The sequence below is a fragment of the Portunus trituberculatus genome, chromosome 12, assembly GCF_017591435.1.
Source record: "Portunus trituberculatus isolate SZX2019 chromosome 12, ASM1759143v1, whole genome shotgun sequence".
NCBI lineage: Eukaryota > Metazoa > Arthropoda > Malacostraca > Decapoda > Portunidae > Portunus > Portunus trituberculatus.
The window spans coordinates 5339435-5366148 of record NC_059266.1 but is presented as its reverse complement, the minus strand read 5'-3'; the positions used below and the strand labels follow the sequence as shown (position 1 = coordinate 5366148).

The 26714-nt window shown below is 39.8% G+C and overlaps 2 protein-coding genes across 11 annotated transcripts; both read left to right on the top strand.

Moving 5' to 3' along the window:
* Nucleotides 1-391: 391 nt before the first annotated feature.
* Nucleotides 392-12070, top strand: LOC123502709 (dipeptidyl peptidase 3-like). Of its 10 annotated transcripts, none has more exons than XM_045251926.1 (4): nt 392-521; nt 5718-5810; nt 8969-9512; nt 10310-12070. In XM_045251926.1, the coding sequence occupies exons 3-4, from the start codon at nt 8979-8981 to the stop codon at nt 11927-11929; spliced, it is 2154 nt and encodes a 717-aa protein (XP_045107861.1). In that variant the 5' UTR covers nt 392-521; nt 5718-5810; nt 8969-8978; the 3' UTR covers nt 11930-12070. The 10 variants fall into 10 exon arrangements, with proteins under 10 accessions (XP_045107861.1, XP_045107859.1, XP_045107857.1 ...); XM_045251924.1 differs by lacking the exon at nt 392-521 and adding an exon at nt 1605-1667; XM_045251922.1 differs by lacking the exon at nt 392-521 and adding an exon at nt 1610-1765.
* A 3428-nt stretch (nt 12071-15498) lies between these two features.
* Nucleotides 15499-26131, top strand: LOC123502689 (golgin subfamily A member 6-like protein 22). Its single transcript, XM_045251871.1, is given in 3 exon segments — nt 15499-15655; nt 21341-21713; nt 21715-26131. Coding segments are annotated over 3 exon segments (2883 nt in total). The 5' UTR covers nt 15499-15612; the 3' UTR covers nt 24182-26131.
* Nucleotides 26132-26714: the final 583 nt, after the last annotated feature.

The following is a 26714-nucleotide window of genomic DNA, read 5'->3' as shown; positions in this document are numbered from 1 at the left end:
GAGCTTTTGATGTGTATTAGGGGTCTCTTGGATGTGTGTGGGGATGATTTCATTATAAATGGTGTGTCTATAGTGGTGTCTATGCTGTGGATGTGTTGTGGCTGTGCTGTGGCAAAGCTGGCGTTATTAAGTAGTGGGTAAGATTGTAGCATACTTTAAACACTTCCTAAATTGTTCTTGACACACTGAGAATATTGCAATACTGTATAGTTAGCCGACTCACACTTCATACCTTTCCTTTCATCTCACCTGCAACATGTTCACTGTACAGATGTTTGTCGGGTTCCTGAAGATGCGTCGACGTGTTATCATCCACGCAAGCTTCCCCAACCCAGTCAGTGTACCACAGGACGGGAGGAGGAAGCCAGCGGCTGCATGCACCATTGAACAAGACGGCATTGTATTCCTCCCATAGGAGTGACTACAGCGAAGCAAGCCCAGAATAAAGTGTTGAGTGACCGTGATGTGAGCATTGTGGTTTGCACATCACACTTTTATCTCCACGTGTCTCATTTTAAAAGGTTTTGAACTCTTTGTTGTTCATAATGATTAGAAATATATCGTTCATGTTGTACTGCGTAGTGAGTATCTAGACGGGTACCTGGGTAAAACATAATGTCGGGTATTGCTCACCGGTAAGCAGTCTTGTCTTGGAGTACACAGTGAGTACCGAAGTCTTATTGTTAATGAAATATGATGATAACGATGAATATATATATATATATATATATATATATATATATATATATATATATATATATATATATATATATATATATATATATATATATATATATATATATATATATATATATATATATATATATATATATATATATATATATATATATATATATATATATATATATATATATATATATATATATATATATATATATATATATATATATATATATATATATATATATATATATATATATATATATATATATATATATATATATATATATATGTGTGTGTGTGTGTGTGTGTGTGTGTGTGTTGGTTTATAATCTTGGTAATCGTCTTGACATTAATCCCGGGAGCCGGGACCACCGCGCGCTGGCGGGTAAGCATGCCTGATGGATACCGAGTAGCTACCCGGGTAGTGGAACCGGGTAGCGCGGGTACTCTGAGATGTGTACCTGCACCCGCGATTACCTGAAAAGCCGTACTCTGCCCATCCCTAGTGAATAGCTCTTAGCATAGGTACGGACTTCTTAGGGACTTACGAAATATGAAGTAACTGTTTAGTAAATTCCTCCCCCAAGGTCCGTAGCCATAAGTGATTCAGCAGGTAGTTTGACTTTAAAAGCCAATTCTAGAAAATCTTTATGGTTCACTCCTTAGGGATTTGAATCTTCAGAGATTGTTTTATATCTTTCTTTTTACCTAAAATCTCTCTTACATAGAAAAAAAAAAGTAATGATAAACCTTAACCAAGCACGAAAATTACAAGGAAAAAGAAAAAAACATGAAAAAGCAAAATAAAAGACCGCGACACAAAATTACCAAATAAATTTAAGAATATTACACAAAGGAGATGATTTGCAAGGAATATGACAGATGTTTATTATTATTATGTATAATGATAGAGAAATGAAGTCGAATGTCATAAGATCAAAACTGGGATGGTGACTTGCCGGTCGCCGAAACAATAGCAGCAGGTGGGTGGGCGAAGCTAGCTGCTCATTACCAGTGTTAATTCCTCCTGATCCATACATCTCTCTCTTTGCTGCACTTGCTGTCAGTGTGTGCAATTAAGGTATTGTTTCAGGTATGAGTAGAGATATACGCATGTTTCTTTTAATCAGGTGAATGAAGGTAGTTTATTTTCTGACAAATCTGCTTATTTTTCAGTGGGTGTTGGAACCAACGTTCCTATTTTAGACTTAATACCCACCTCAGATGACAAAAGAGTTAGTGAGATTTAGCTACTTTCACTCCTTCACTACCAACATCTCACTCCTTCACTGCCAACATACTATTCTTCGGTCATTATAACACTTGGTCAGTGCATATCCCAGCAACTCCTAAAGATGTTGGTGCAAGGGAAAGTACAATCAAATTAATGCGAGTTTTATTTCTGTAGACCGGCGATTTGAATGATTGGGACTTAATGCTAATGAAATGTTTCAGAGGTTTTTAAAATTCTAAATATACTCATTATTAGTTATATACCCAATTATACTAATCATACTAGACTTAAATTTCCTTTAACTCCCCCGAAAGACTTATCAGACATAAGCAGATGGCTTGGAATGAGTGTAAATAGTTAAGATCGCAATATGGAAGAAATTTTATCATTGGTCCTGATGCCTTGAACAACTTTGATATTAAGAATTACCAATATCGAACTTATAAAGTCACAACCCATACAAAATATGAACTAATCCTTGCAAACCATCTCAAAGAGTCTCTTAAACACTCCTATGGTAAATATCTAGAACAAGTCCTTCCTCCCTATCATCACCAATCCCCTCCCCAAGAACAGCACGTTTGGGAACCTTGAGGTAAAACAGGTTTTTTTTGTATAGGAAAGCTAGAATAGACTATTTTTGGGCAATTCCAAAAGTCTTCAGGGGAAATACCATTATTTCATCACAAAGCCAAACCATATTATTTTTTGCAAATAATTGCCAACAATTCACTACTTTTGTGGCTGAGTCTGCTACATTTAGCCTAACATTATAACCTAGCAGGGTGAGGGAGGAGCTGTGGTCCTTGGACCCTGCGAGCTGGTTACTAAACAAAACCCCAACCTAACCTAACCTAATTTTTAAGCCAAAAAGCTATAGACTAACCTGGTCCCACCCAACCCTTTTACTAACCAAACCCTAACCTGACTTTTAAGACAAAAACTCAAGGCTAGCCTGGGGGCTGTCCCCTCCCGACATCTCCATGGGGAATTAACCTAACCTCATTTTAACTTAGAGAAAATGTGGGTAAAAGTTACACTGTAAATTGATCTAAGGAAGAATTGTGATTTTTTAGCTAAATATAGAAGATACAGCCACAAATGTAGCAAATCATTGGCAATGCTGCTCCCCAACAACATGGCGATGCTCAGCACAGCTGCAACACTTAAAAATGTTGGATATCTAGTATTAATCACAATGCTGGGAAGCAAAATTAGCCCCTGATATACACACAGTTCAAACAAGTATCTTGCTTTTCCAGTGTAGTAATGTTAGAACTAAAATAAAACAAAATAAAAAACTGAACTCACAGTCCAAGCAGTACATGACCATGGTGAAAACAATTTACCCTCTCTCACAAGAAACAAATGCAATACTATATAAGTAACTCCCAGCATGGCTGGCTCTCATTGCATGTCCTTTTGACGAAGGTTCATCATACATCATTTAATTAACTACCAGCATGGCAGACTCCTACTGGACATCCTTGACACATGATTTATAGACACCACAACACAGGACACAACAGCGACAAGAAGACGAGGAGAAATGTGGAATACCTCTTGCAGGTCTATGTTTCTGATCAGGTTGTGATTTTTCAAAAGGATCACTACAAGGCAATAAAAGCCTTGCTCTTGAAAAAAGCTTCATAAACATGTTGTTTCATGTGCTACTGAGAAAAACTGATTCTAGACATTAACCACTTTCATTCCTGCATAAGAAGTAAGAAGGTATGTCCAACCTCTGTGGGCCCATCAGGTCTTCCTCAGTTATTATGATCTCTTACACATAACCAGTGGCAGAATGTTTGATACAACCATTCATGTCTGTGATGCTCCACTTAATCCAGCTCATGGAACTTTCAACGATATAGACTTTAATCTTAATCATGTTCTTAATCTTCTTTTCTCTAGAAGATACTAACTCCAGTATGGGTCCTCATGAAATTTGTTCCCTCTTTTTTCATAAATGTTATAGTAACTTAGCATATCCTCTCTATTTGATTTATACCAAATCTCTTACGACAAGCAGTTCACCTCTAACATCAAAACAATTACTGATAATTAAAATTCTTAAAATAGGCATCAGACACAAGTTACTTAACTATTGTCCAGTAGCTCTTACATCTATATGTTGTAGAATGTTTGAAAGACTGCTCTCTAACCAACTTTATGAATATCTTGACAGATCGCTACAACGAAGGTTTCCTCTTACTACCATCTGCTCGTTTAACGAACACCAAACTCGCTTTAACGAAATTTTATCCAGGTAATTTTTTTCAAGTTTGAAAGCCCCACCGTATCACACAAGCTGACAGGCTTTTGAATACACCAACACCTCTCGTGGACAAAACGCGCACCACTTACTCCCCCTAGTTCAAAACAATAACAGCGTCAGCAGCAGCTTGTCTTCCTTTGTTCTACATGCCACCAAAACGCCCTGCAATGTTGCCTACGGTTTCTGTCCTTCTCTCAGCAACTTTATCTCAAGTTTTCTTTCAAACCATTCTTTTGCAGCCTTGATAGACAGCCACTGTTCTTCTCCTAATTTATTAACAGTGGTGTTCCTTAGGGTTCTGTCTTATCACCCACTCTCTATTATTCATTAATGACCTTAACCAAACTTCTTGCCCTATCCACTCCAACACTGATGATACCACCCTTTCCACGTCCTTTCAGAGATGACCAACCCTTCAGGAAGTCAACAGATCATGCAAGGAAGCTACAGAATACCTGATTTCTGATCTCTCTAAGATTTCTGATTGGGGCAGAGAAAACTTAGTAGTTTTCAATGCCTTAAAAACTCAATTCTTCCATCTATCAGCGTGACAACCTTCCAGACGACTATCCTCTCTTCTTCATTGACACTCAACTGTTTCCCTCTTTCACACTGAATATCCTTGGTCTGTCCTTTACTCGTAATCTTAATGAGGGACCTAGGAGTAACTATACAAGAGATAGCTATGTGGACAAAATATTTGGCAAGACATACAATTTGGTAAGAAATATCGGATTGGCTTTCCACTACATGGATAAAGATATGATGAAGAAACTGATATCCAGTGATCAGACCCAGATTAGAGTATGTAGGCGTGGTGTGGTTCCCATACAAAAAGAAACATTTATAGAAATTGGAGAGATTGCAAAGGATGGCAACGAAAATAGTACCAGAGCTAAGAGAGATGACATAGGAGGAGAGACTGAAGGGCTTTGGATCTACTAACACTAGAGCAGAGAAGAGAGAGGGGGGACCTAATACAAGTTTACAAACTAATGAATGGAATGGATGTAGTAGATAACAAGGAACTGTTACTAAAAGATGAAGTCACCAGTAGAAGCATAAGATGTCATACTTAAAAGTTGGAGGATGGGAAGATGCTTCAAGGACGTGAAAAAAATTCAGCTTTCCACAAAGAAGTATAGCGGCATGGAATAGCCTGAGTGAAGATGTAGTGTCAGCAAGGAGTGTGCATAGCTTTAAAGAAAAGTTGAACAAATGTAGATATGGAGACGGGGCTACACGAGCGTAATGCCCAGGCCCTGTAAAACTACAACTAAGGAAATAGAACTAGGTAAATACACACACACACTATTGAAGGTCAGGACTCAGAAAAACATCTCAACCTTCCGCAGGGAAATAAAAGATGCTCAGAAGTTGGAGACCATTATCATTACTACTCCACAGGCAGCAGAGAGTTGTGGTGTGTAAAGGCTGTCACTGGTGGAAGCACTGCAGCAGTAGTGGCAGCTCCCGCAGGTGCATTAGTTATACTGCAAATGCCCAATTTCTCCCCATCAGCCACTCCTCCTCACACCTGATCTCCAGTGACCACCACAAAGCTAACTACACCATCAACACTTATCCTCGCTCATATCTCCAGCAGTTTGTCAGGTTGGTTGATTTCTGACATGTTAGTAATTCTGTACTCTTTATGAAACATTAGATGCAATGTGTAAATTAATCTTTACATATCCCTGTACTTTATCTGTCTCTATGATTCATATTACTGTGCATTAGTTATATTTTTCTCTTATATAGGTGTGTGTGTATATATATATATATATATATATATATATATATATATATATATATATATATATATATATATATATATATATATATATATATATATATATGTGTGTGTGTGTGTGTGTATGTATGTATGTATGTATGTATGTATGTATGTATGTATGTATGTATATACAGAGGTCCTCTTTTAGTGCTCACCTCACTTAATACATTTTCGGCTTTATGCGCACCCTCACTTTATTTCCATCACTCGTACAATGCACAAAATTTTTAACTGTGCACTTGGGGAAAGAAGCTTTTATTTGAGAACAAAATATATTTGCTATAAAATTATTTTTTCTGCCAAAAAATAATAAAATAAAGTAAAATAAGTTTCAAAATCTTTTAACAACAAAAATAATAATTAAATATCAATATATATACTGTAGATTAAACATTATATAACAAAGAACCAACATGACAGTTCGACTCAATGTTTATGTTTTATGTTGTTGTAGCTTACCTGTGTTACGGTTTTATGCTTCATGTTTGATAAGCACTATAATATTTTTTATCTTTGTAAGTTGCTCATATGTAATATTTGTAATCTTTGTAGGTTTGTGAATATGGCTCCCTCCAAAAATATGAAAGAGAAGGGTGTTATAGGTTTATCTTATCAAGAAAAGTAAAATATTTTTGCTTCAAGAGAAACTAGACATCATAGCCAAGGTTGAGGCAGGTGAGAAGCTCCATGAAGTTGACAGATTTTACTCTATTAATGACTCCACAGTGCATAACATGGTGAAATGTAAAGATGCCATAAAGAATGCAGTGCAGAAATGATAGATATGGTAGCCTTTATGTGAGGGTCTCAGGGGTCAGTCATGGTGGGTCCCAGTCCCAATTATATTGATAACATAGGGTTCTATTATTCGATTAGTGCTTTTTTTTTTTTTTTTTTTTTTTTTTTTTTTTTTGCACACATTTTCTCAGTCCCTCTCCCACGCATTAAAGGAGGGCTCCTGTAGTTGAGTTTATCTATGTACGTAGGTACTTTTATTGAGAAATAGTTCATCACATATTTCCCCAATCTACCCATCCACCTTAGTAATAGTGTGGAGGTAGTCTACTCTGACTTTGACAATCCTTTATCTTCCTCTCATCCCTTTTCACCTCAGCAATGTCCCTCAGGCAATCATTAAAATGCCACTCAACTATATATATATATATATATATATATATATATATATATATATATATATATATATATATATATATATATATATATATAGTGATACCTTGAGATACAAGTTTAATTCGTTCCATGTCAGAGCTCGTATCTCAAAAAACTCAGTCTCAACAATTTTTTCCATTGAAATGCATTGAAATGCCATTAATCCATTCCAGCCTCCCTAAAGAGCACCCCTATTTTTTTTATGTGTTTTCAGGTAAGAAAAAGGTATTTATAAATAATAATTATTGCACAAAAACATAATAAAACATAACAAGGGATAATATAAATAGATAAACTACTCTTATAAGGTATATTTATCCTGGGAGATGCATTCCATGGGATGTTATTGCATTCCCAATCCTCATTTGGGACTGTCAATCAGCTGGAATGTATAAATATAGCCACCAACAGAAGACTGGGTGCTGTAATAATCACAGAAGAGCTCATTGACGATCCTATAAATATTATTAATTAAATCAATTAAGTTTTAAGTAGGAGGGAGAGAGAGAGAGAGAGATGCCTTAGCCAGATAGGTTTGTTTATATTTTCTCTCCCCTCCATGATAAGCATCAGGGGAGGATGTAGGACGAGATAGGAGAAATTTGTTCTGCCTTTTCAGGCAAACTTTATCAGTGCATGAAAATATATGAAATAACAGCAAAAGTTTATCTAGTGTTCTTATCTTGGACGCAGATGTTTTCAGCTAATGGTGGTAAATGGCGGAAGAGGAGGAGGAGGGATGGAGAAAAGGAGGGAGGCACCATTCACACGTCAATATTAAACATATATTAAGACTGCACTTTCTTTAGACAAACTCTATTTTTGGACATCTCATCGGGGTTCTTATTGTTCAAGAGAAACAATTAATTAGACAAATAGAAAAGCAAAAAGTTGATAATACTGAAGTTGCTCATGCCTTTAACATCATCTGTGAAACAGAAGATTTACTCCCTGGCTACACTAACATATACTGTGGAGACTCAATACTCAAACTTAATTAATTCCAAATGGCTGTTTGAGTATTGAAAAGTTCGAGTATTGATACCTATAAATCAGGTAATTTGTTCAAATCTTAGCAAAATCTCAAGTTAATAAAAATTTGAATGTATTTATTTTTACAATTTTAATTTGTACATACCATAAGCAAAGGCTGGTGATGGACAACTTAGCAGAGGAGGGGAGAAGGGTGAGAAAGAGGAGGGAGGTTGCTGGAGGATGAGTCACCATCCATGAAAACGTCTTTGTAACTTTTCTTCTGGTATGATTCCTGTGAATCCACAAATGGAAGGCTATGGTTCACTAACACTTGCACTCTCACCAGATTCCTTATTTTCACCACTAATAAACCTCTTTGGTGCCATCATAAGTTTCTAAATGAAAAACTACCGACAACGCAAAAGAATGTTGTTTTTCTCAAGACTGTGGTATGACTAAGGATGCGCACCAGCATTGGTATACTGGTATTACCAGTAATACGGTATCAGAACAATACAGTGGCGGCTGCGAGAAGAGAGATGACAGAGCCTTGTATACGACCAAATGTGTGGCCGTTTGATTACTAGATATTTTCACCACTAATAGTTGTAGGCAGGAACATGTTAAGTTTGAGTATTGAGTCTCCAATGTATGTCTGTTTGATTTATAGGCATGAAATTCCCTGTATATTGTAATGCATTCTGGGGACAGGTGTACAATAAAAGATGTTCCCTACCATCCATCATCATTATCATCTTGTTTAATATTTTATTTTTCCTTATTGGATTACACAACATCAAGCCACTAAGGCATACTCTTTTCCTCCACACAGACGGCACACGATGGGCTCCCAGCATGAGCTGCCGCTGGACACCCCAATCCTCTACCTGAAGGTGGAGGAGGCATTTGCTGGCCTCACTGCCAAGGAGCGCCACTATGCACACCACCTCTCCCGTGCTTCTTGGTGGGGTGGCTTCATTGTACTTTGCCAGACATCTCCGGAGAGTCCTGTCATTTTCAACCTTCTCACTCGCCTCCTCCGGTCACAGCCTTTAGACACCCTGAAGGAGGTGGCCATTGGGAAGGCCGGCTTCACTGAAGATGAGTTCAAGTCCCTCATGGTGTATTACTCCTGCCTGGCATTTAACCTGGGTAATTATCTTGGCTTTGGGGACCGCAAGTTTGTGCCTAGCGTAAGTCGGGAGAAACTGGAGAGTCTGATTCGGGCATCAAAGGCCAGTCTAGAGGCCCCAGAGGTGATGGAAGACTACATGAGCCATGCACTGGGTCCCATGTATGACCTGCAGGAAAACAAGAAGTTCCTGGGGATGCCTCCAGGGGGAGTCACCATGTACTTCACTCCTAACTGCACCCAGGTGAGTTCTGATTATGCTTACTTTTACAGGAAGTAGGATTACACTGGCATAATATAATTTTTATGTCTAATTTTAGTTTATTTAAAACATACCAACATTTTTTAGCATATTCTGGGCCCTTATCTAGATTGTTCCACTTACTAGTGCACAGATAAAGAACCCTCCCCCCCCCCCCCCGCTCTCTCTCTCTCTCTCTCTCTCTCTCTCTCTCTCTCTCTCTCTCTCTCTCTCTCTCTCTCTCTCTCTCTCTCTCTCTCTCTCTCTCTCTCTCTCTCGTTGGAGGAGCATCAGCTAAGAGCAACAAAACAGCAATAAAAAGAAAAAAGCCAGTCCTGAGAAAGCTATCACTTCATTGGTATAGGTGTTCAAACATTTTTGTCAGTATTTTTCTTGGAAAGTATTCAGTATATAATTTTTTGGGTCCCTATTTTATTTATTCAATATTATCTTCATTATTGTTTTTCAAGAAAATTTGGCACAAGTGTTATGTTGCCTGGCATCTTGATTCTCCTGTTGCTCTTTTGCCATGATGTACTCAGTAATGCAGCACTGACTAAGACAGCTATTAAGGAAAGCAACAATGCCAATAGTGGAGGCAGCAATGACTGTAAGACAACTAGTAAGGACAGTATCAATAGTAATCATGAAGACAGCAATGACTGTAAGACAACTGTTAAAGACAGTAGTAGTGGTAAGGTCAGACTCAGTAATGCAGCAATGACTGTAAGACAGCTAATGAAAACAGTAGCAGTAGTAATGGTGGAGGCAGCTATCTTAATCACAGCATGTCCACACAGGAGGAAGCAGACCTGGCCCGGGAATTTATGGCTGCTAAGAACATGGAGGCATGGAATACTCGCTTGCTGAAAAACGAGGAGGATGGCCAGACGGTGCTGGATATCCGCCTGGCCTCAGTGGAGAGTAGCTCCGCCCCATCCATCACCACCCACACTGAGGACTTCCGCGGCCACAAGTTCAAGGTGACCCGTGGTGACTACTCCTTCTTCCTGGCCAAGTTGAACGAGGAGCTGCAGCTGGCCAAAGGGCACGCTGCCACCCAGGCTGAGGTGCAGATGCTGGAAAAGTATGCCGAAAGCTTCCAGGATGGCACAGTGCAGGCACACAAGGATGGCTCCATGGCCTGGGTTAAGAACCGCTCCCCTGCAGTGGAGTCCTACATGGGCTTCATTGAAGTGTACCGTGACCCTGTCAACCAGCGTGCCGAGTTTGAGTCCTTTGTGGCTGTGGTGAACCGTGAGCAGTCACGCAAGTTTGACACGCTTGTGGAGCGCGCTGAGGAAGAGTACCTGCCACTCCTGCCTTGGGGCCGTGAGTTTGAGGAAGATACCTTCATGCGGCCTGACTTCTCCTCCCTGGACGTGGTGACCTTCGCTGCCTCTGGTCTGCCCATTGGCATCAACATTCCCAACTACAAGGATGTGAAAGAAGAGCACGGCTTCAAGAATGTGAGCCTGACCAATGTGATGGCAGCACGTACTGGCATCAAGGGTGGCCCCTTCCTGTCAACCGCTGACCATACCCTCAGGGAGAAGCACGGGGCCCTGGCCCTGGAGATACAGGTGGGCCTCCATGAGTTGCTTGGTCACGGCTGTGGCAAGTTCTTGAGGAGGAAAGATGATGGAACACTCAACTTCGATCCAGAGAAAGTCAAGAACCCTTACACAGGAGAGGCTGCTGCATTCTATGAGAAGGGAGAGAATTACAACAGTCGCTTCACCAACCTGGCCAGTGCCTATGAGGAATGCCGGGCTGAAACTGTAGCCTTGTACCTGGGCCTAGTGGATTCCATTCTGGACATCTTTGGGGTGTCTGAGAGTGACCAGGAGGACCTCAAGTATGTGTCCTGGCTGGACATGATGTATGCCGGCCTGAAGGGCCTAGAGATGTACCAGCCTACACAGGGCAAGTGGGGGCAGGCTCATTCTCAAGCACGTTATGTCATTTTGCGTGTGGCCTTGGAGGCTGGAGATGGCCTAGTTACCCTCACTGAGACCACAGGTGAAGACGGCTTGCCCGACTTGCTGCTGTCCCTGAACCGCAGCAAGATAGGGAGCGTGGGTCGGCAAGCCATGGGGGATTTCCTGACTAAGCTGCAAGTTTACCGGTCTATGGGAGACAGCAAGGCTGGCCGGGCTATGTTTGAGAAGTATTCAGAGGTGCCAGCTGAGGGGTCACACCCCTTCGCCAAGTGGCACGAAATAGTGGTGCGCAAGCGTCGTCCACGCATGGTGCTGGCCATGCCCAACACCCAAGTTGTAGGTGATGATGTGGAGTTGGTGAGCTACAGCGAGGCAGCTGACTGTGTGGTACAGTCATGGGTGGACCGCTTCTCGCCAGAGGAATATGAGCAGGTGGAGGCAGCACTGATGGCCTTCACCAACACCTGGACCAAGTGAGGCACATTAGGGCACTACTGACTCCAACACACACCACACCACACAAGTTCCTGCAGCATCACATGATACACTATGGCCTGAAAATGAGGAGGCTAATTGCTGATGCTAATGATGATGATTTTATTACATTTATACTGGTAATTTTGTGTCATTGTCCTAAATGTGGGAAACAATGCAAGGTGAAGGTTTAAAGAAGGCAAGGATCTGTGTTATTTTCATGAAAACAGACCAGTGCAGGATTGAGACTGAAGTGTGTACCTGACCAGAGCTAGGTGGCTATAACTTGTGCTGTGACACCTGGGAGAAGCAATAATTTGTCTGTACTTGACCAAAGGTAGGTGGCTATAACTTTTTGTGACTCTTGGGAGAGACATGGTAGATGGTGAGCACTGGAATAATTGATCAATTTGAGGAATAGAACACATTAAATATACACTATCTATTAAAGGAGAATGCAAAATATAAGGTAATTTAAATAAGCAGCCTTCTGATTTTTTGTAAAATACTGGTTCCATAGCAAGACTAAATAGCACTATCTAGGGCTGTCCTTGGTTCATGCAACTGATCAACACCAGAACCTCTAGGGATAAGTAAGACATGATGGTGTGCCTCCCCAAGGTGAAAGCAATCGCATAAGGATTAACTAAACCTTGAAGTGTGGATATGTTGCAGGAGTGGGAGAGACTTGACAGTTCCTGAAAGGGCTGATCAGGTAGAGGTAGGTGATGCCACTCATCAATTCCATTGCTTTCCATGCAGGAAACTACAGACAAGCTGGGATTCATTTCAACTTATTATAATAATGTCTCCAGCTCTTTTCTCCAAAATGCTCTTGTAGACCTTTATGATGTGATTTATCAATACTGTCCCTCAATAATTCTGATGTTTTGTCTTCCCTCCTTTGCCTCTATCTTTTAGTGTTTTTCCATGTTCTTCATAGATTTCTCCTTTCTCCCATATTTAATTCATTCCCTAAAATGGAGTTCAGAGAATCTCTTCCCTTTCTTAATAATTCAGTGGTTATGTTAGTACAACCTGGACACATTTCATTTTTCATTTTTAATGATTCACTCTACACACTCAGACACTGCTGTTATGTTCTCTTGTATGTCTCATTTCTTCATGCATTGGTTTCTCCTTGCCATGTCCTACATTTGATGAATCTGGTAATCATTTAACAAAGGTTCTGTTTATTCCTTTAGAGTTTGTCATTACTGCATAATTTGAGGGTTTCCTGTATGTTTTTACTACTCAGTATTTCTTTTTTATTTATTTATAATTTTTATTTATTATTTTTTGCAATACATCTTACTCCCTTTTCCATTCTTGCAATTTTTTTTTACTTGATTTCTATCCTTTCTTAGTTTACTTTTTTTCTTTTTTGTGTATCCACATATTATTGTTTGGTCCGTTCTTTTCAGCCATATATATATTTTTTTCTTTTCTTTAATTTTTTTCAATTTTCCTAGATTCTTCGTTCCCCATGGCGAGTTTTTTTTTTATATTATTATTTTTTTTTTTTTAATTTATTGTTGCTTCTTCGAGCCCATTGTGTTCCTATTAGGGTCTGCTCTGCACCTTCATTAACACACACACACACACACACATTTTTTCTCATTGTTCTCTTATCTAGCGATATAATAGAATTCTGGTCAAACTGCCCAGTAAATAATAATTTCAATGACAATTTGATAAAAAATTCCATAATATCTGGAGAAAAAAATGCCCTTAAAATCAATTAATTTGATTTTTCTCTGTAACCTTTCAAAACACAATGAAGTCTCTTGCTAATAAACCCCCTATACCACAATCATATAACGAATAATTGATAGAAAAAGAGAGCTGCAAAATTACACGTACATTCTTAGATATCGGTTACCGTAACATCGCAAGGGGTGGTATAGTTGACCAAACACTTCTATAGACACAGAAACTCGATAAAAATTTAAATGCATGCGTATTATTATCTTGGTAGATGAGTTACCGTGGAATTAAAAAGCGTGATATGGGAGACTAAAGACAGCCTTGCGAGGGGTGACTGCCGAGCCGCTGTGAAGTGGGATGAATAACTCAAATGAAAATTATGGGAGTATTAAAACAAATGTAAAATTTATAAATGAGATTATATGTTTTATTTAATATTAGTTACTATTGATCTATGTATCTGAAAAATACAACAAAATGACATTCAGTTTTAAGAAGGCAGTTGGTGACGTGCTTACAGTCCTATAAGTAAAACTTTCGGCGTCTTTTGTCTCCAAACCATCTCTTCATTATTTATTTCAGTGTACTTTTAACTTTTGTGTGTGTGTGTGTAATTTCGCTTTAAAGGTATTTTCAATAATCTAGTGATAACTGGACAATGTTTCAACGCTTTTCACGATCTTTAATGAAAGTTATTGGCCTTTTCAGAGGGCTATTTAAGTAAACTATTCAACCTACCGGAAGTACTAGTTGTTTAGCAGTCTCAGTACAGTAGAAACCAAAGGGATTCTCAGGTACATTCTATTATCTTTATAGTAGTGATATAACACGAATTCAACATCTCATAGAAAGAAAGTAAGAAAAAAACTCGGTCAGGTTCTCATTTTTATTGCCTCATCCTACGTAAACGGTCCTCATGATTACAAAATTCTTTAAGATTCAACTAAAAACACGAGATATATTTTAATTATTCAGGCGTTGCGGTGTGGCTTCGAGAAGTGGCGGTAGGAGAAAGGTGAGAGGAGATAAGGAGAACGCAGGGGACGCCATGCTACTAATACTTTGGGGTCGATAGCCTTCTGTGAACACAAACTAGTACCATATTCTGTCCTCAATTTCTTTATTCTCATTTTTTCATCCCAATATTTCACGCTCCTATAGACACAGAGAAGTGAAGCAGGACAAGTTATTGGTGGGATAACGCCCCAGTAAGACTAAAGAACATAATACTTCGGTTTCCCATTATTTTGCCTACTTTTTTAACAGAGGTAGGTGGAGGGAGGGGAGGGGAGCGCGCGGCCAGACGTACGATAATTTTAACTCATATCATAGTTATAATTCTGGTCTTTTTTGCGATAGCTTGTAATGCTAGTTTTAGAGTATTGGTGCATGTGTGTATATGTGATATTGCTTAGGTTAAGTGTCTTTAGGAATTAATTACGACCATATGCACATCGGTATACTGGACACGTGCAATTATATGAATATTGACTTCATTAGTTATGGCTTATGATAACTTTAATAGGTTAAATTTAGCTACACAGATAATCGCCGGTGGACTCAATAAATGCATTCTGGCCATGGCTACATATATTTGTAAGCTTACAACTTTATTAAGATCACCATTTCACATTAACATCAGTTTCATTGCATTAATTCTTATTTTCAAAAGTGAAGCACAATTAATTATTCCTCATAAAACGAATTCCAATTACATTAGTATTTATAAATTAAGACAGTTCCTCCTTTGTTTTTGGCGGGTTATGTGAAAAAAGCCGCTGATTGGACGAGACTGGGCTATGACGTCAATGGCAGCGTGGAATTTACCCAGTAAGAGATCAGTTTTCATCCAGCGTTGAGAGTAGCCAATCAGAAGGCCGGCTTCAGAGCGGGTGGCAGAGGGGGATTGTTTGCGTCTCTGCTTCACCTCCACGGTTTTCTCTGGCAGAACCACAAATTATCTCGGAAACTTCAACAAAATGAGGAGGAAGGGCAGACCCAAAAAGCAGAAATCCGGGAAGAGTGAGTACAGGGGACTCAGAAGAGTGTGAGGAGGAGGGGAGAGCATTGTGGGACGGGAAATAAAACCAAAAAGGATAAAATAAGTGAGTGGTAATGGCGTCTAGGGAGATGATGTTTAGGGTGTGTGTGGGAATAATGTAAATAAAACACTTCGGGACCTTACACTAAGTTCCTGTGCTGTACATGGACATGATACAGTGCTGGGAATCCGTGCACTGTAGTGAATCAATATCGGGATCTCCGAATATTATCGGGAAAAGTATTTGGATGGTAGTCAGGTTTTGTCTGTGGTTTGCTCCACTTGTCACTCCACCTCTGCTTCCACACTCCGTGACCTGCTGACTCCCTCACGCCCAGCAGGTTGTCAGAGGCAAGGTGACAGTGATTGGAGACTATTATAACTGATGGACTCCGGGCTTGTTTGTTAGTGTGTATATAATGATGCTGGGTTAGGTACATTATAAAAAAAGGTTAGGAATACTATAAAATCATATAAGTCTCCAAAAGGAGGTAATGTAAGGTGGTGTATGCAAGAAACATAGTTGTCAGGATTAGCTGTTGGGGATTCTGGTTTGTTGATTAGGTAATATGAGAACTTAGGTAAAGAATGATAAAATCATGTCAGGCAAGAAATTTGTTGACTAATCTCAAAGTACTTCAGAATGCATTTTATTATAATTAATTTCAAGATTATATATATATATATATATATATATATATATATATATATATATATATATATATATATATATATATATATATATATATATATATATATATATATATATATATATATATATATATATATATATGCCATAGACACTGTCCTAATACAGACATCCCTCCAACTATCCTTGTTTCCTAGCTCCCCCTCTGCATCTCTTTTCACTCAGTGGATGGGACCTGGGAATGAAAAATATGATAACCAAAACTAACGTAACCTAGCTAGCATAACCAAAACATGCTATTGGTCAGAATGGTTCTGAGGAAGACGTATCAGCAATGCGTGTCGTCTCAACTAAGTTAAAGTTAAGGTAAGGTTAGATTATAGTTAGGGTTAGGTTAAAGTTAGTATGTGGTTAATTTTAGACATTATATTTTCATTCCTCATTTCCTGTCAATTTAGTGAAAGAAATGCAAAGGGAGTGCCAAAAAATGAGAACTATAAAAGTGTATATATATATATATATATATATATATATATATATATATATATATATATATATATATATACATACATACATACATGTACATATATGATCTTAACTGGAAGCTTCACGTCTCATCTCTTACTAAAACAACTTCTATGAAGTTAGGTGTTCTGCAGGGTCTCTGCCAGTTTTTCTCCCCCCTCCAACTGCTAACTCTGTATAAGGGCCTTATCTGTCTGTATAGAGTACTCTTCACATGTTGGGGGATTCCACTCATACAGCTTTATTATTAGATAGGGTGGAATCAAAAGCTTTTCGTCTCATCAACTCCCCTCCTCAGAGTGACTGTCTTCAGCCTCTTCTCACCACCGAAATGTTGCATCCCTTTTTATCTTTTATCGCTGTTTTCATGCTAACTGCTTTATTGATCTTGCTAACTGCATGCCTCCCCTCCTCCTGTAGCCTTGCTACATAAGGCTTTCTTCTTCCTCTCATCCCTCTTCTGTCCAACCCTCTAATACAAAAGTTAACTAGTATTCGCAATCCTTCATACCTTCCACTGGTAAACTCTGGAACTCCGTACCTGCTTTTGTATTTCCATCTTCTTATGACTTCTTGTAAGATAGAGGTGTCAAGACATTTGTCCCAGGCTTTTGGCTGTTCTTCCAAATCTTTTAGGGAAACTGTTGTTCCAGTGGGCCTTTTTTTGTCTAATATTTTTTTGCCCTTGGCAGTTCTCCCTCTTGCATTATACAGGGTGGGGCGCGGATACTTCCCGATTTGAGAATGAAATAAAAACCTGTTCACACTTCACAATTCTTTATTCTTCTTTTATGCCTTTCACACAACATGGGAGATTTACTTTTACACTGTTTTAAAGACAACATCTTTTAAATGTCCACCTCCATTGTTAATACACTGATTCAGACGATTTCGGAAGCTTTGGTCTACTCTCTCCAGCATGTTGAGCGGTATATTGGCTATTTCAGTTCGGATGGCGTTCTGTAGGTCTTCCAGGGTCTGTGATTATTTCCTGTGGGGATATCTCAAATCCCTGGTTTATAACGACCGTCCACAGATCCTGGAAGACCTACAGAACGCCATCCGAACTGAAATAGCCAATATACCGCTCAACATGCTGGAGAGAGTAGATCAAAGCTTCTGATATCGTCTGAATCAGTGTATTGACAATGGAGGTGGACATTTAAAAGATATTGTCGTTAAAACACTAAAAGTAAATCTCCCATGTTGTGTGAAAGGCATAAAAGAAGAATAAAGAATTGTGAAGTGTGAACAGGTTTTTATTTCATTCTCAAATTGGGAAGTATCCACGCCTACCCTGTATATATATATATATATATATATATATATATATATATATATATATATATATATATATATATATATATATATATATATATATATATATATATATATATATATATATATATATATATATATATATATATATATATATATATATACATACATACATACATACAGACAGTCTACTTTCATTAATGTGAAAATATTATGCTTTCTATGGTGTATGTATAGACACAGACACACAACTTGTGTGTATTTGATGTCATGACTTGAGATGTGATGTCATCCCAATGTAGGTTTGGATTGCCTTGAGCTGGAGGCAAGATGGTCTCAACATGAAGTGAGTTATCTTGCACGCGAAAACTGTTACGATCAAGACGGTCGCAAATTATGACGTAGCTATAACGTCACCTCAACACAAGTTGACAGGAAAAACACAGCTTTAGTCATTATTGGTATTTTTGATGAACTAGACAATTTCAGACTTAATCTAAGTTAACCTAACCCTAAAATTAACCTTACTTAAGCTAATTCAATCTGTTTGTGGTGCATTGTTAATTTTCAAAAACATCAGTGAGTCAAAAATAGATGAGTGAAAGTAAAAAAAATCATAGATGAGTATACTACCACAGCATGCAGTTATGTCATGTGCTACTGAAAAGGACTGATAGTAAACATTAACTGAAAAATAATAACTAACCTAATGTAACTTAACTAATTCTAATCAAATCTAACCAAACAGAGTTTTATCTAACATAATGATACCTAACAAAACAAAAAAAAAAACTATTCTAACCTTTTAGAGATTTTGGTGAAACTTTTGCTGTTGCATTAGATACATTAAAAGCTTTTCTTGATAGAGCCTGGCAGAAAGCTTTGATCTCAAAAACAACCCTCCCACATCTTCTATCCTTCTCTTTGCAACTTTATCTCAAGTTTCTTCTGACTGTTCTATTGCTGTTGTAGTAGATGGCCACTGTTCTAAATCAGTAAACTGGTGTTCCTCAGAGTTCTGTCCTGTCACCCATTCTCTTCCTATTATTCATTAATGGTCTTAGCCAACCAAACTTCTTGCCCTATCCACTCTTATGCTGATGATACCACCCTATACCTTTAGAGATGACCAACCCTTCAGGAAGTCAACAGATCATGCAAGGATGCCACAAAATTCCTGATTTCAGAACTTTTAAAATTTCTGATCGGGGCAAAGAAAACTTAGTACATAGTGTTCAATGCCACAAAAACTCAATTCCTTCATCTATCACCTCAACACAATCTTTACCTCTTCTTTAATGACATTGAACTGTCTTCCGTTCTACACTGAATATCGTCAGTCTGTCCTTTACTGCTAATCTAAATTGTTAACTTCACATCTCATCTCTTGCTAAAACAGCTTCTATGAAGTTAGGTGTTCTGAGGCATCTCTGCTACCCCAAATACTGCTATCTCTGTACAAGGGCCTCATCCACCCATGTATGGACTACTCTTCACATGTATGGGGAGCTTCCATTCACACAGTTTTATTAGATAGAGTGGAATTAAAACCACTTTTTTGTGGTCAGTGGTTGTAATGAAAAGTGGCTGCCACAAAAAATGGTCACCATGAAAAGTGGAGAGTAGGTCTACCTTGCACACAAGCCATTCGATATCGGCCACTGATGAGGTTAGTGTCATCATGTAATAATAAAGGAATATTAATATATATACACACACTCACATATTTTATACAAATATTCATGTTAACACAAACACGTATAGATACAAACACATATATACATGCATACATACTAACATACAAAGATACAGACAGACATAGACAAGAAGACAGGTGTAACATAAAATTTACTGATGAACAATGTTTTTTCTTCAATAAAGTATATTTTGTCAGCTTTCTCATTTCTTTCTCAAGGCAAAAGATTACTCCAGCCTCACACATCTCTGGCCACAATTTTCCTTTAATATTCTTATTGCTGTATTCCTTCAGCTTGAAATCATAAAGTCCTGGTCTTATCTCGACCTGTGCAATCAATGCTTCACAGTCGAACAACTCAAACATGTCTTCCACCATCTTCTCTCAGGGTAGGAATAGTTGACTCTGTGACGCGGGTGACAAAGTGGCAGCAATTAAGAGTGGCTTGTGTGCATGCTGGCATTGGAAATAATGGTTTCTATCACTGTCCACTGTGGCCGGCCACAGTTGTGTGGTCGGAAAAAATGGACCTGCCCGCCGCTATTTTGTGGTCACCACAAATAAGTAACCCATGTGTATGTAGTCAGAGATGTGTGTGTGTTCAATTTTGTCCTTTTTTTTGGGGGGGGGGCAGCCACTGACCACAAAAAGTGCCTCGTGCACACCCAACCTTAACCAATACTCTCAGTCATGCATATCTTTTTCTGGTAAACTCTGGAACTCCCTGCCTCTGTCTGTATTTCCAACTTCCTGTGATTTGACTTCATTTAAGAGGGAGGTTTCAAGACATTTATTCCTGTCTTGGATAACCCTCTCGCACATATAAGGAGACTGGTGTCTAAGTGGGCTCTCTCTCTCTCTCTCTCTCTCTCTCTCTCTCTCTCTCTCTCTCTCTCTCTCTCTCTCTCTCTCTCTCTCTCTCTCTCTCTCTCTCTCTCTCTCTCTCTCTCTCTCTCTCTCTCTCTCTCTCTCTCTCTCTCTCTCTCTCTCTCTCTCTCATTTAACACTATCCTTCTTCCTTCCTTCCTTCCTTCAAATATATATCTGTCTCCTTCCGTCATATAACACTAATTTTATTCTTATATTTGAGCTGTTTTTTCTTCTTTTGTGTAATTCCAGCCTGCTTCATTTCAAATACCAACTTCATTTAACATAAGCTTCTATGCTCTCAACTCTCTCTTCTAATTATCTGTACAACAACTAGGGTACCAAAATTCTGATGTATTTTTCAAAGCTGAGCTTGTAGACCTTTGCTTTAAATTCAACAGAGTTATATTGAATGTGTTCCTTCTTCCTCCTTCATCTTATGACTATGGCTTTGGCTCTGATACTCAGAAGCCTTGTTGTTGTGATAGAGTTCCTGCCATCGTTCTGTATGTTCTGGTGTTAATATATTTACCCTATCTGGTCAAACTTTTTTAATCCTGTCTACAACTTAGTGCAGAATTATCAACATTACCATTTATTAACTATGGAGCTGAAATAAGTAGACCACTACCTGTTCCTCTTCTTCCCCAGGCACGGGACGGCGTCCAGGAAGGCCCAGGAAGCGTAACAATTCCTATGAGGAAGAAGCCCCACGGCCGAGTGTGTCCAAAAAGACACAGCGCGAGCGTGATCCAGATGAGGCGCTGGTACCCAAGAAAGAGAAGGGTTTGGTGTCCACAACTGTGCTGGTGGTGGACGATGGCATGTCAGAAGGCGTGCACATGACCACCAGTCAGGTCCATGCTTTAGGGGCACTGGTGTCCTGCCGTGAGTGTGGTGAAGCAGTGAGGATCGGTGTACGGCCCACCACAAAGGGCATGATCTCTGAGTTCACAGTGGCCTGTAACGTTTGTGAGGACACCAAGTCCACCAACACACCTAACTTGGTGCGGGAACGTAAGCGTAAGAGAGAAGAAGGATGCAGTGCTGCAGAAGACAGAGAACATCAACTATGCACACGTGGCTGCTTTCCTGGACAATGGCCTCGGATACAGCGGCCTGAGGCACTACTGCAAGTATTTCAATGCCCGCTGCCTCAATGAGGCCACCTTCATCGTGTATGCACGGCAGGTGATCAGTGACGTGGTGGCTGACACGGAGGACAGCCTGCAGTACAGTGCCAGCATTGTGCGGGAGGTGTTCAAGAGCCAACTGGAGACAGATGGCTTGGTGGACCTGACGGTGGCTTTCACTACCACCTACCACCAGTGGGGCAGTGACTTCTGCTTGGTGGCTGGTGCTGTCATTGAGCTCACCACAGGCCTGGTGCTGGACTATGATGTGGCCAACATGTACTGTCATGTGTGCAAGATCAATGCCAAGAAGATTGTGTCCATGTCTCCGGCTGAGATGACAGAGTGGTTCAACAAGCACCAGGACACATGTGAGATCCGGGAGTGGTGTGACGAGCTGGACCATGATGCAGAGGAGGGTGTGCGTGAGATTGAGCCCAAGTACCTGGAGTGCTTCATTGCCAAGAAGATCTGGGCACGATCCATTGAAAAGTTCGGTTTCCGCTACACTACCTTGATACATGAGAGCGACGAGAAGATCCACGAGGAGCTGTCGCGTGCTGGAGTGTACGGCGACGTGCCCATCCTCATCGACAGTGCCACCTCCTGCTTCAGCCGCCGAAAGAGTGAGCATGCCAGGACCTCCTTCCAGACTAAGCTGAAGGCCAAGTGCCCTCGGGAGAGGGTCCAAACCAAAGACCGCATCATGTATGTGTACTCCATGTCCATCCCTGAGTACAACAAGTTTGCCATCTCATCTAACATTAAACTGCGCCAGCTAGTGAAGGAGATGGAGGGAGGGGGAGTGGATGAGGCAGCTGCAATCATGGAAGGCGAGGAGGGCGAGGAGCAGATGCCCAACACTCTGCAGCTACATGAAGTAAAGGCCATCAAGAGGTTGGTGGCCAATGGAGAGGAGGAGGAGGAAGAAGAAGAAGAAGAAGAAGAAGAAGGAGAAGGAGAAGGAGAAGGAGAAGAAGAAGAAGAAGAGGAAGAGGAGAGAGCTGAGAGAGAGATACTGCTGGAGGAGGAGGAATTGAATAAAGAGGAGCGGGAAGTAGATGACCCTGAGGAGCTGGAAGAAGAGGAAGGAATGGAACAAGGGGAAGATGAGGAGGAACTTCTGGAAGAGGAAGAGGCACTTGCAGCACAGAATGCAGAGGAAGAGGAACGAAGGAAGCTGGCAGCAGAATGGGGAGAAGAGGATGAGGAGGAGGAAGAGGAAGAGGAGACTAACATACATGTTGAGGAAATCCACTTGCCACTTTCCATCAAAGAGGAACACAGAGCTGAAGTCAAAGAGGAAGTTTTGGGATTAGCTCATCAACTGGAGGAAGAGGAAGAGGAACAGGAGCAAGTAGAAGATGAGGAAGGTGATGAAGAAGAGGAAGAGGAGGAACTGGAACAATTACGATTGGATGAGGAAGACCAACCAATGGAAGAAAATGAAGAAGAGGAGGTGGAACTGGAGTTACATGAAGAAGTGGAGACAGTGCAAGAGGAGGAAGTAGATGAAGCAGTAGCACCACCACCACCACCACAACAACAACAACAACCCACCTCCAAGAAGACAGGGAAAGTAGAGGAGAGCAAGACGCAGGAAAAGAGTAAGGTGACCCCAGCAAACCAAAGAGGCCAGTCAGGAGAAATACGATTAATTAAAAAGGAAGAACACAAGAAGACCTCACAAGAGGAAGTCAGCAGGAAGAGAAAGCAAGAGGACAAAGAGGAAGAGCAGGATGTTGTGGTGAAGAGAAGCAAACAGGAAGATAGTAAGCAGACCAGTAAAGAGGAAGAGACTAAAAAGGATAGTGAAAAAGGACAAAGGATGAGGGAAGAAAAGCAACAAAAGGAAGACAAGGTAAAAATAAATGATAAACCAAAGGAAAAACAAGATAAACCAAAATTGGATAGCCAGCAAACATTGAAGAAGGAAGAAAAACAAACAACAAACACAAAAATAAGTGAAAAGAAGGAGGACAAACAGAAAACTGACAGCAAACAGACTGAGAACAAGGAAACCAGACTAACAGCAAACAAACCAAGTGACAAGAGAGAAGAGAGACAAAAACCAGACAAACTAAGCGAAAAGAAGGAAGAGAAGAGGTCTGTAGAAAAGAAAGCAACAGACACAAAGACACAGGAGAAGGAGAGAGGCATCACAAAGCAGAGGGAAGAGGATGGTAAGCCAAGGATGGAGGTGAAACAGAAGGGAGATGTCCACCAGCAGGAGAAAGAAGCAGGGAAGCAGACACCTAAGAGGCCAGGGGAGGGTGATGCAAAGGCTGGTGGTGGTGAGGCTGCTGACACAAGACCCAAAAGTAATGCAAGTAATGCCACAGTGACTGACAAAGAATAAGGTACTGGTCATTTGAGTGAGACCATAGGTGGCATTCTGAGGCCTTGGGGGGAAGGAAATTGCAGTGTTTCTTACTTTTTTTTTTCACAAATGCCTTCACTCCCACCTAATGCTAAGGTCCATTGCTAACTAAGAAATTGAAGTGTTTTGATGACGATATTTTATGGACCACTTGAACATTCACCATACCACAGCAAAGGATATTCTAAACTAAACCTTGTAACATTAACATTACTGTGCAGATTGAACATTAGAAAACTTACTTGCCTGTACATACAAGTGATATCGCAAGATTATGAGGAGGTGTTTTTAATATGATGCAGTTTTGTCACCATTACCTCACATATCTCCCTGCACAGACTGAAGGTTTAAAGTTTGTCATTCTGCAATAGAGAGGTTAAGTGGCATTAGGTTTGATTTATAAATGTCCTCAGTTGTTTAGTGGTGGATGTTCAAGTATTTTGCTTTTTCTAATATGCTACTCTTTAAGCACAAGGTAAACAGTACTGCCCAGTTTAGCTTTGTTAGTTAGACTTTTTTCTCTCTTCATACAGCTGGCCTTCTCTGAAACAAGTGCAGGGCAGTATGTAACAAAACATCAGGGCGTTGATAAGTTATCAAGATTTATAAACATTAACACAAGCCACATTTATTATTTTAGAGTATTTTACACTTTTGCTTTGGAACAGATCTTCATGTTTTCACTCTTGCATTCTTCTTCCTCTCATATTTACCATACTGCATTTTGTTTGTCACTTTCAGCTTGCTTCTCTCATATTTCCATGAAAAATTGAGAAATAAAAATGAAAAGCCAAAAAAGTGACAAAGCAGTGTGATGTCATGGAATGAAGGAAGAATGGATGTGAAACTATTTAGAAGAATTTGGTTATAAAATTTATATTCTGTATGCCAGAATTTGTATAAGTTAAAAAGAGAAAGATACTGTATTATGTGGATATTCTGTATTTACTTTTAGTGTGTGTGTGCGTGTGTGTGTGTGTGTGTGTGTGTGTGTGTGTGTGTGTGTGTGTGTGTGTGTGTGTGTGTGCGTGTGTGTGTATGCGCCTGCCGGTGGTGGGAGTGGCAGTTACATTCCTACATGTATAGAAGATTGAGTGCAGGCTGGCAGGCCACCCCCTACTGAGGCCTCGGGGAAGCACAGTGCTGCTTCACAATCAGCAGTTTTTCATTCTGTTAATTTTCAATGTATTTCTTACATTAACTTAAGATTTTTATTATTTTTTCTCAAGTTTTGTAATTTAAAATGTAATATTTCCTTTTCTCAAGGTGTGTGTGTGTATGTGTGTGGTGTGTGTGTGTGTGTGGTGTGTGTGTGTGTGTGTGTGTGTGTGTGTGTGTGTGTGTGTGTGTGTGTGTGTGTGTGTGTGAGGGGGGAGGGGGACCCCACTGTTGGTGGTGTTTTGCTTGGCTTGACTTTGGTTGGCTTCCACATCTGGCCACCACAAAACAGGTGCAGCAGCTTCCCCCACTGCATGCACACCTGATATCTTTACCATCAAAGTGCATAAGGTCAAGCTTGCATGTGTTCACCTGAAGTTTACATGTTTACATAAAGTACAGGTGTTTTTACAGAAATTTTAAGCAGGTGTGTGTGCAATCCCTGAAATGTATATGATGTATCTGCTCACTGGAGGTGTGTGTGTGTGTGTGTGTGTGTTTGTTTGAGTGGGGTGGGGTTGGTGAGGGAGGGAGGGAGGGAGGGAAGAAGGAAGGCAGGCCTTGCGTTAGTAACTAGAGGAGATGGTTAGTTGGTAAAAAACACTGTACATTACACTCCCTGTGCATAGATTTATATACAGTATTTGTTGTTAGAGTTGATCTGCCTATGACAGTTTGTGATTCACAGCTGGTGCCTCGGCTGCCTGCCCTTCATGATCACTAGACTTGTACAACTGCAGAGTATCTTTTAGGAATTAAAGTTTCATATGATGTGATGGTTTTATTTACTTTTATAGGGAAGGAAAAGTATTATGCTAGGGTTAAATCAAATGTTCTTAAAGGCTGGAGAGAGTTAAGCTTTGGAGGATAAGGGTGTTAACATGGACTGAACTATAAATGACAAAGGAGAGCAAGTTCATGCCAGATGTTAAAAGTTTCTGGCATTTCCTGGGAAAATAAAGTAACACTCCCGACTTTATTTTTTGTAGCAATTTCCATTTATGTTTGCTGATATTTTACATGGGGTGAACTATAAATGACAAAAGACGAATTTATTCCAGGAGTTAAAAGTTGCTGGCATTTCTAGTGGCAATGGAGTAATGCTCCCAACTGTATTTTTTTAACTTAATTGTTCCATTTATGTTTACCAATGTTTTGATTGCCTTGTATCATTAAGTACACATCGATATAACACTCTATATCTGATCTACAGTAAGCCCCCACACTTGTAAATTAATTAGTCTGACGAAACTACCGCCAAATGCAAATTTCACCAAGTTCTTTATACCACATAAATTGCATAAAAAATGCCTCAATCAGTCTTTGATCATTGCCAAACTCCCTCTTTTGATCC

Bases quoted from the DNA above. Each gene is read 5' to 3' on its own strand.
- LOC123502709 (XM_045251918.1), top strand. From the start codon at position 5,563: ATGCTCAGAAGTTGGAGACCATTATCATTACTACTCCACAGGCAGCAG. The intron at 5,811-8,968 runs GTTGGTTGATTT...TCCTCCACACAG, and splicing joins TATCTCCAGCAGTTTGTCAG to ACGGCACACGATGGGCTCCC. The intron at 9,513-10,309 runs GTGAGTTCTGAT...ATGTCCACACAG, and splicing joins TCACTCCTAACTGCACCCAG to GAGGAAGCAGACCTGGCCCG.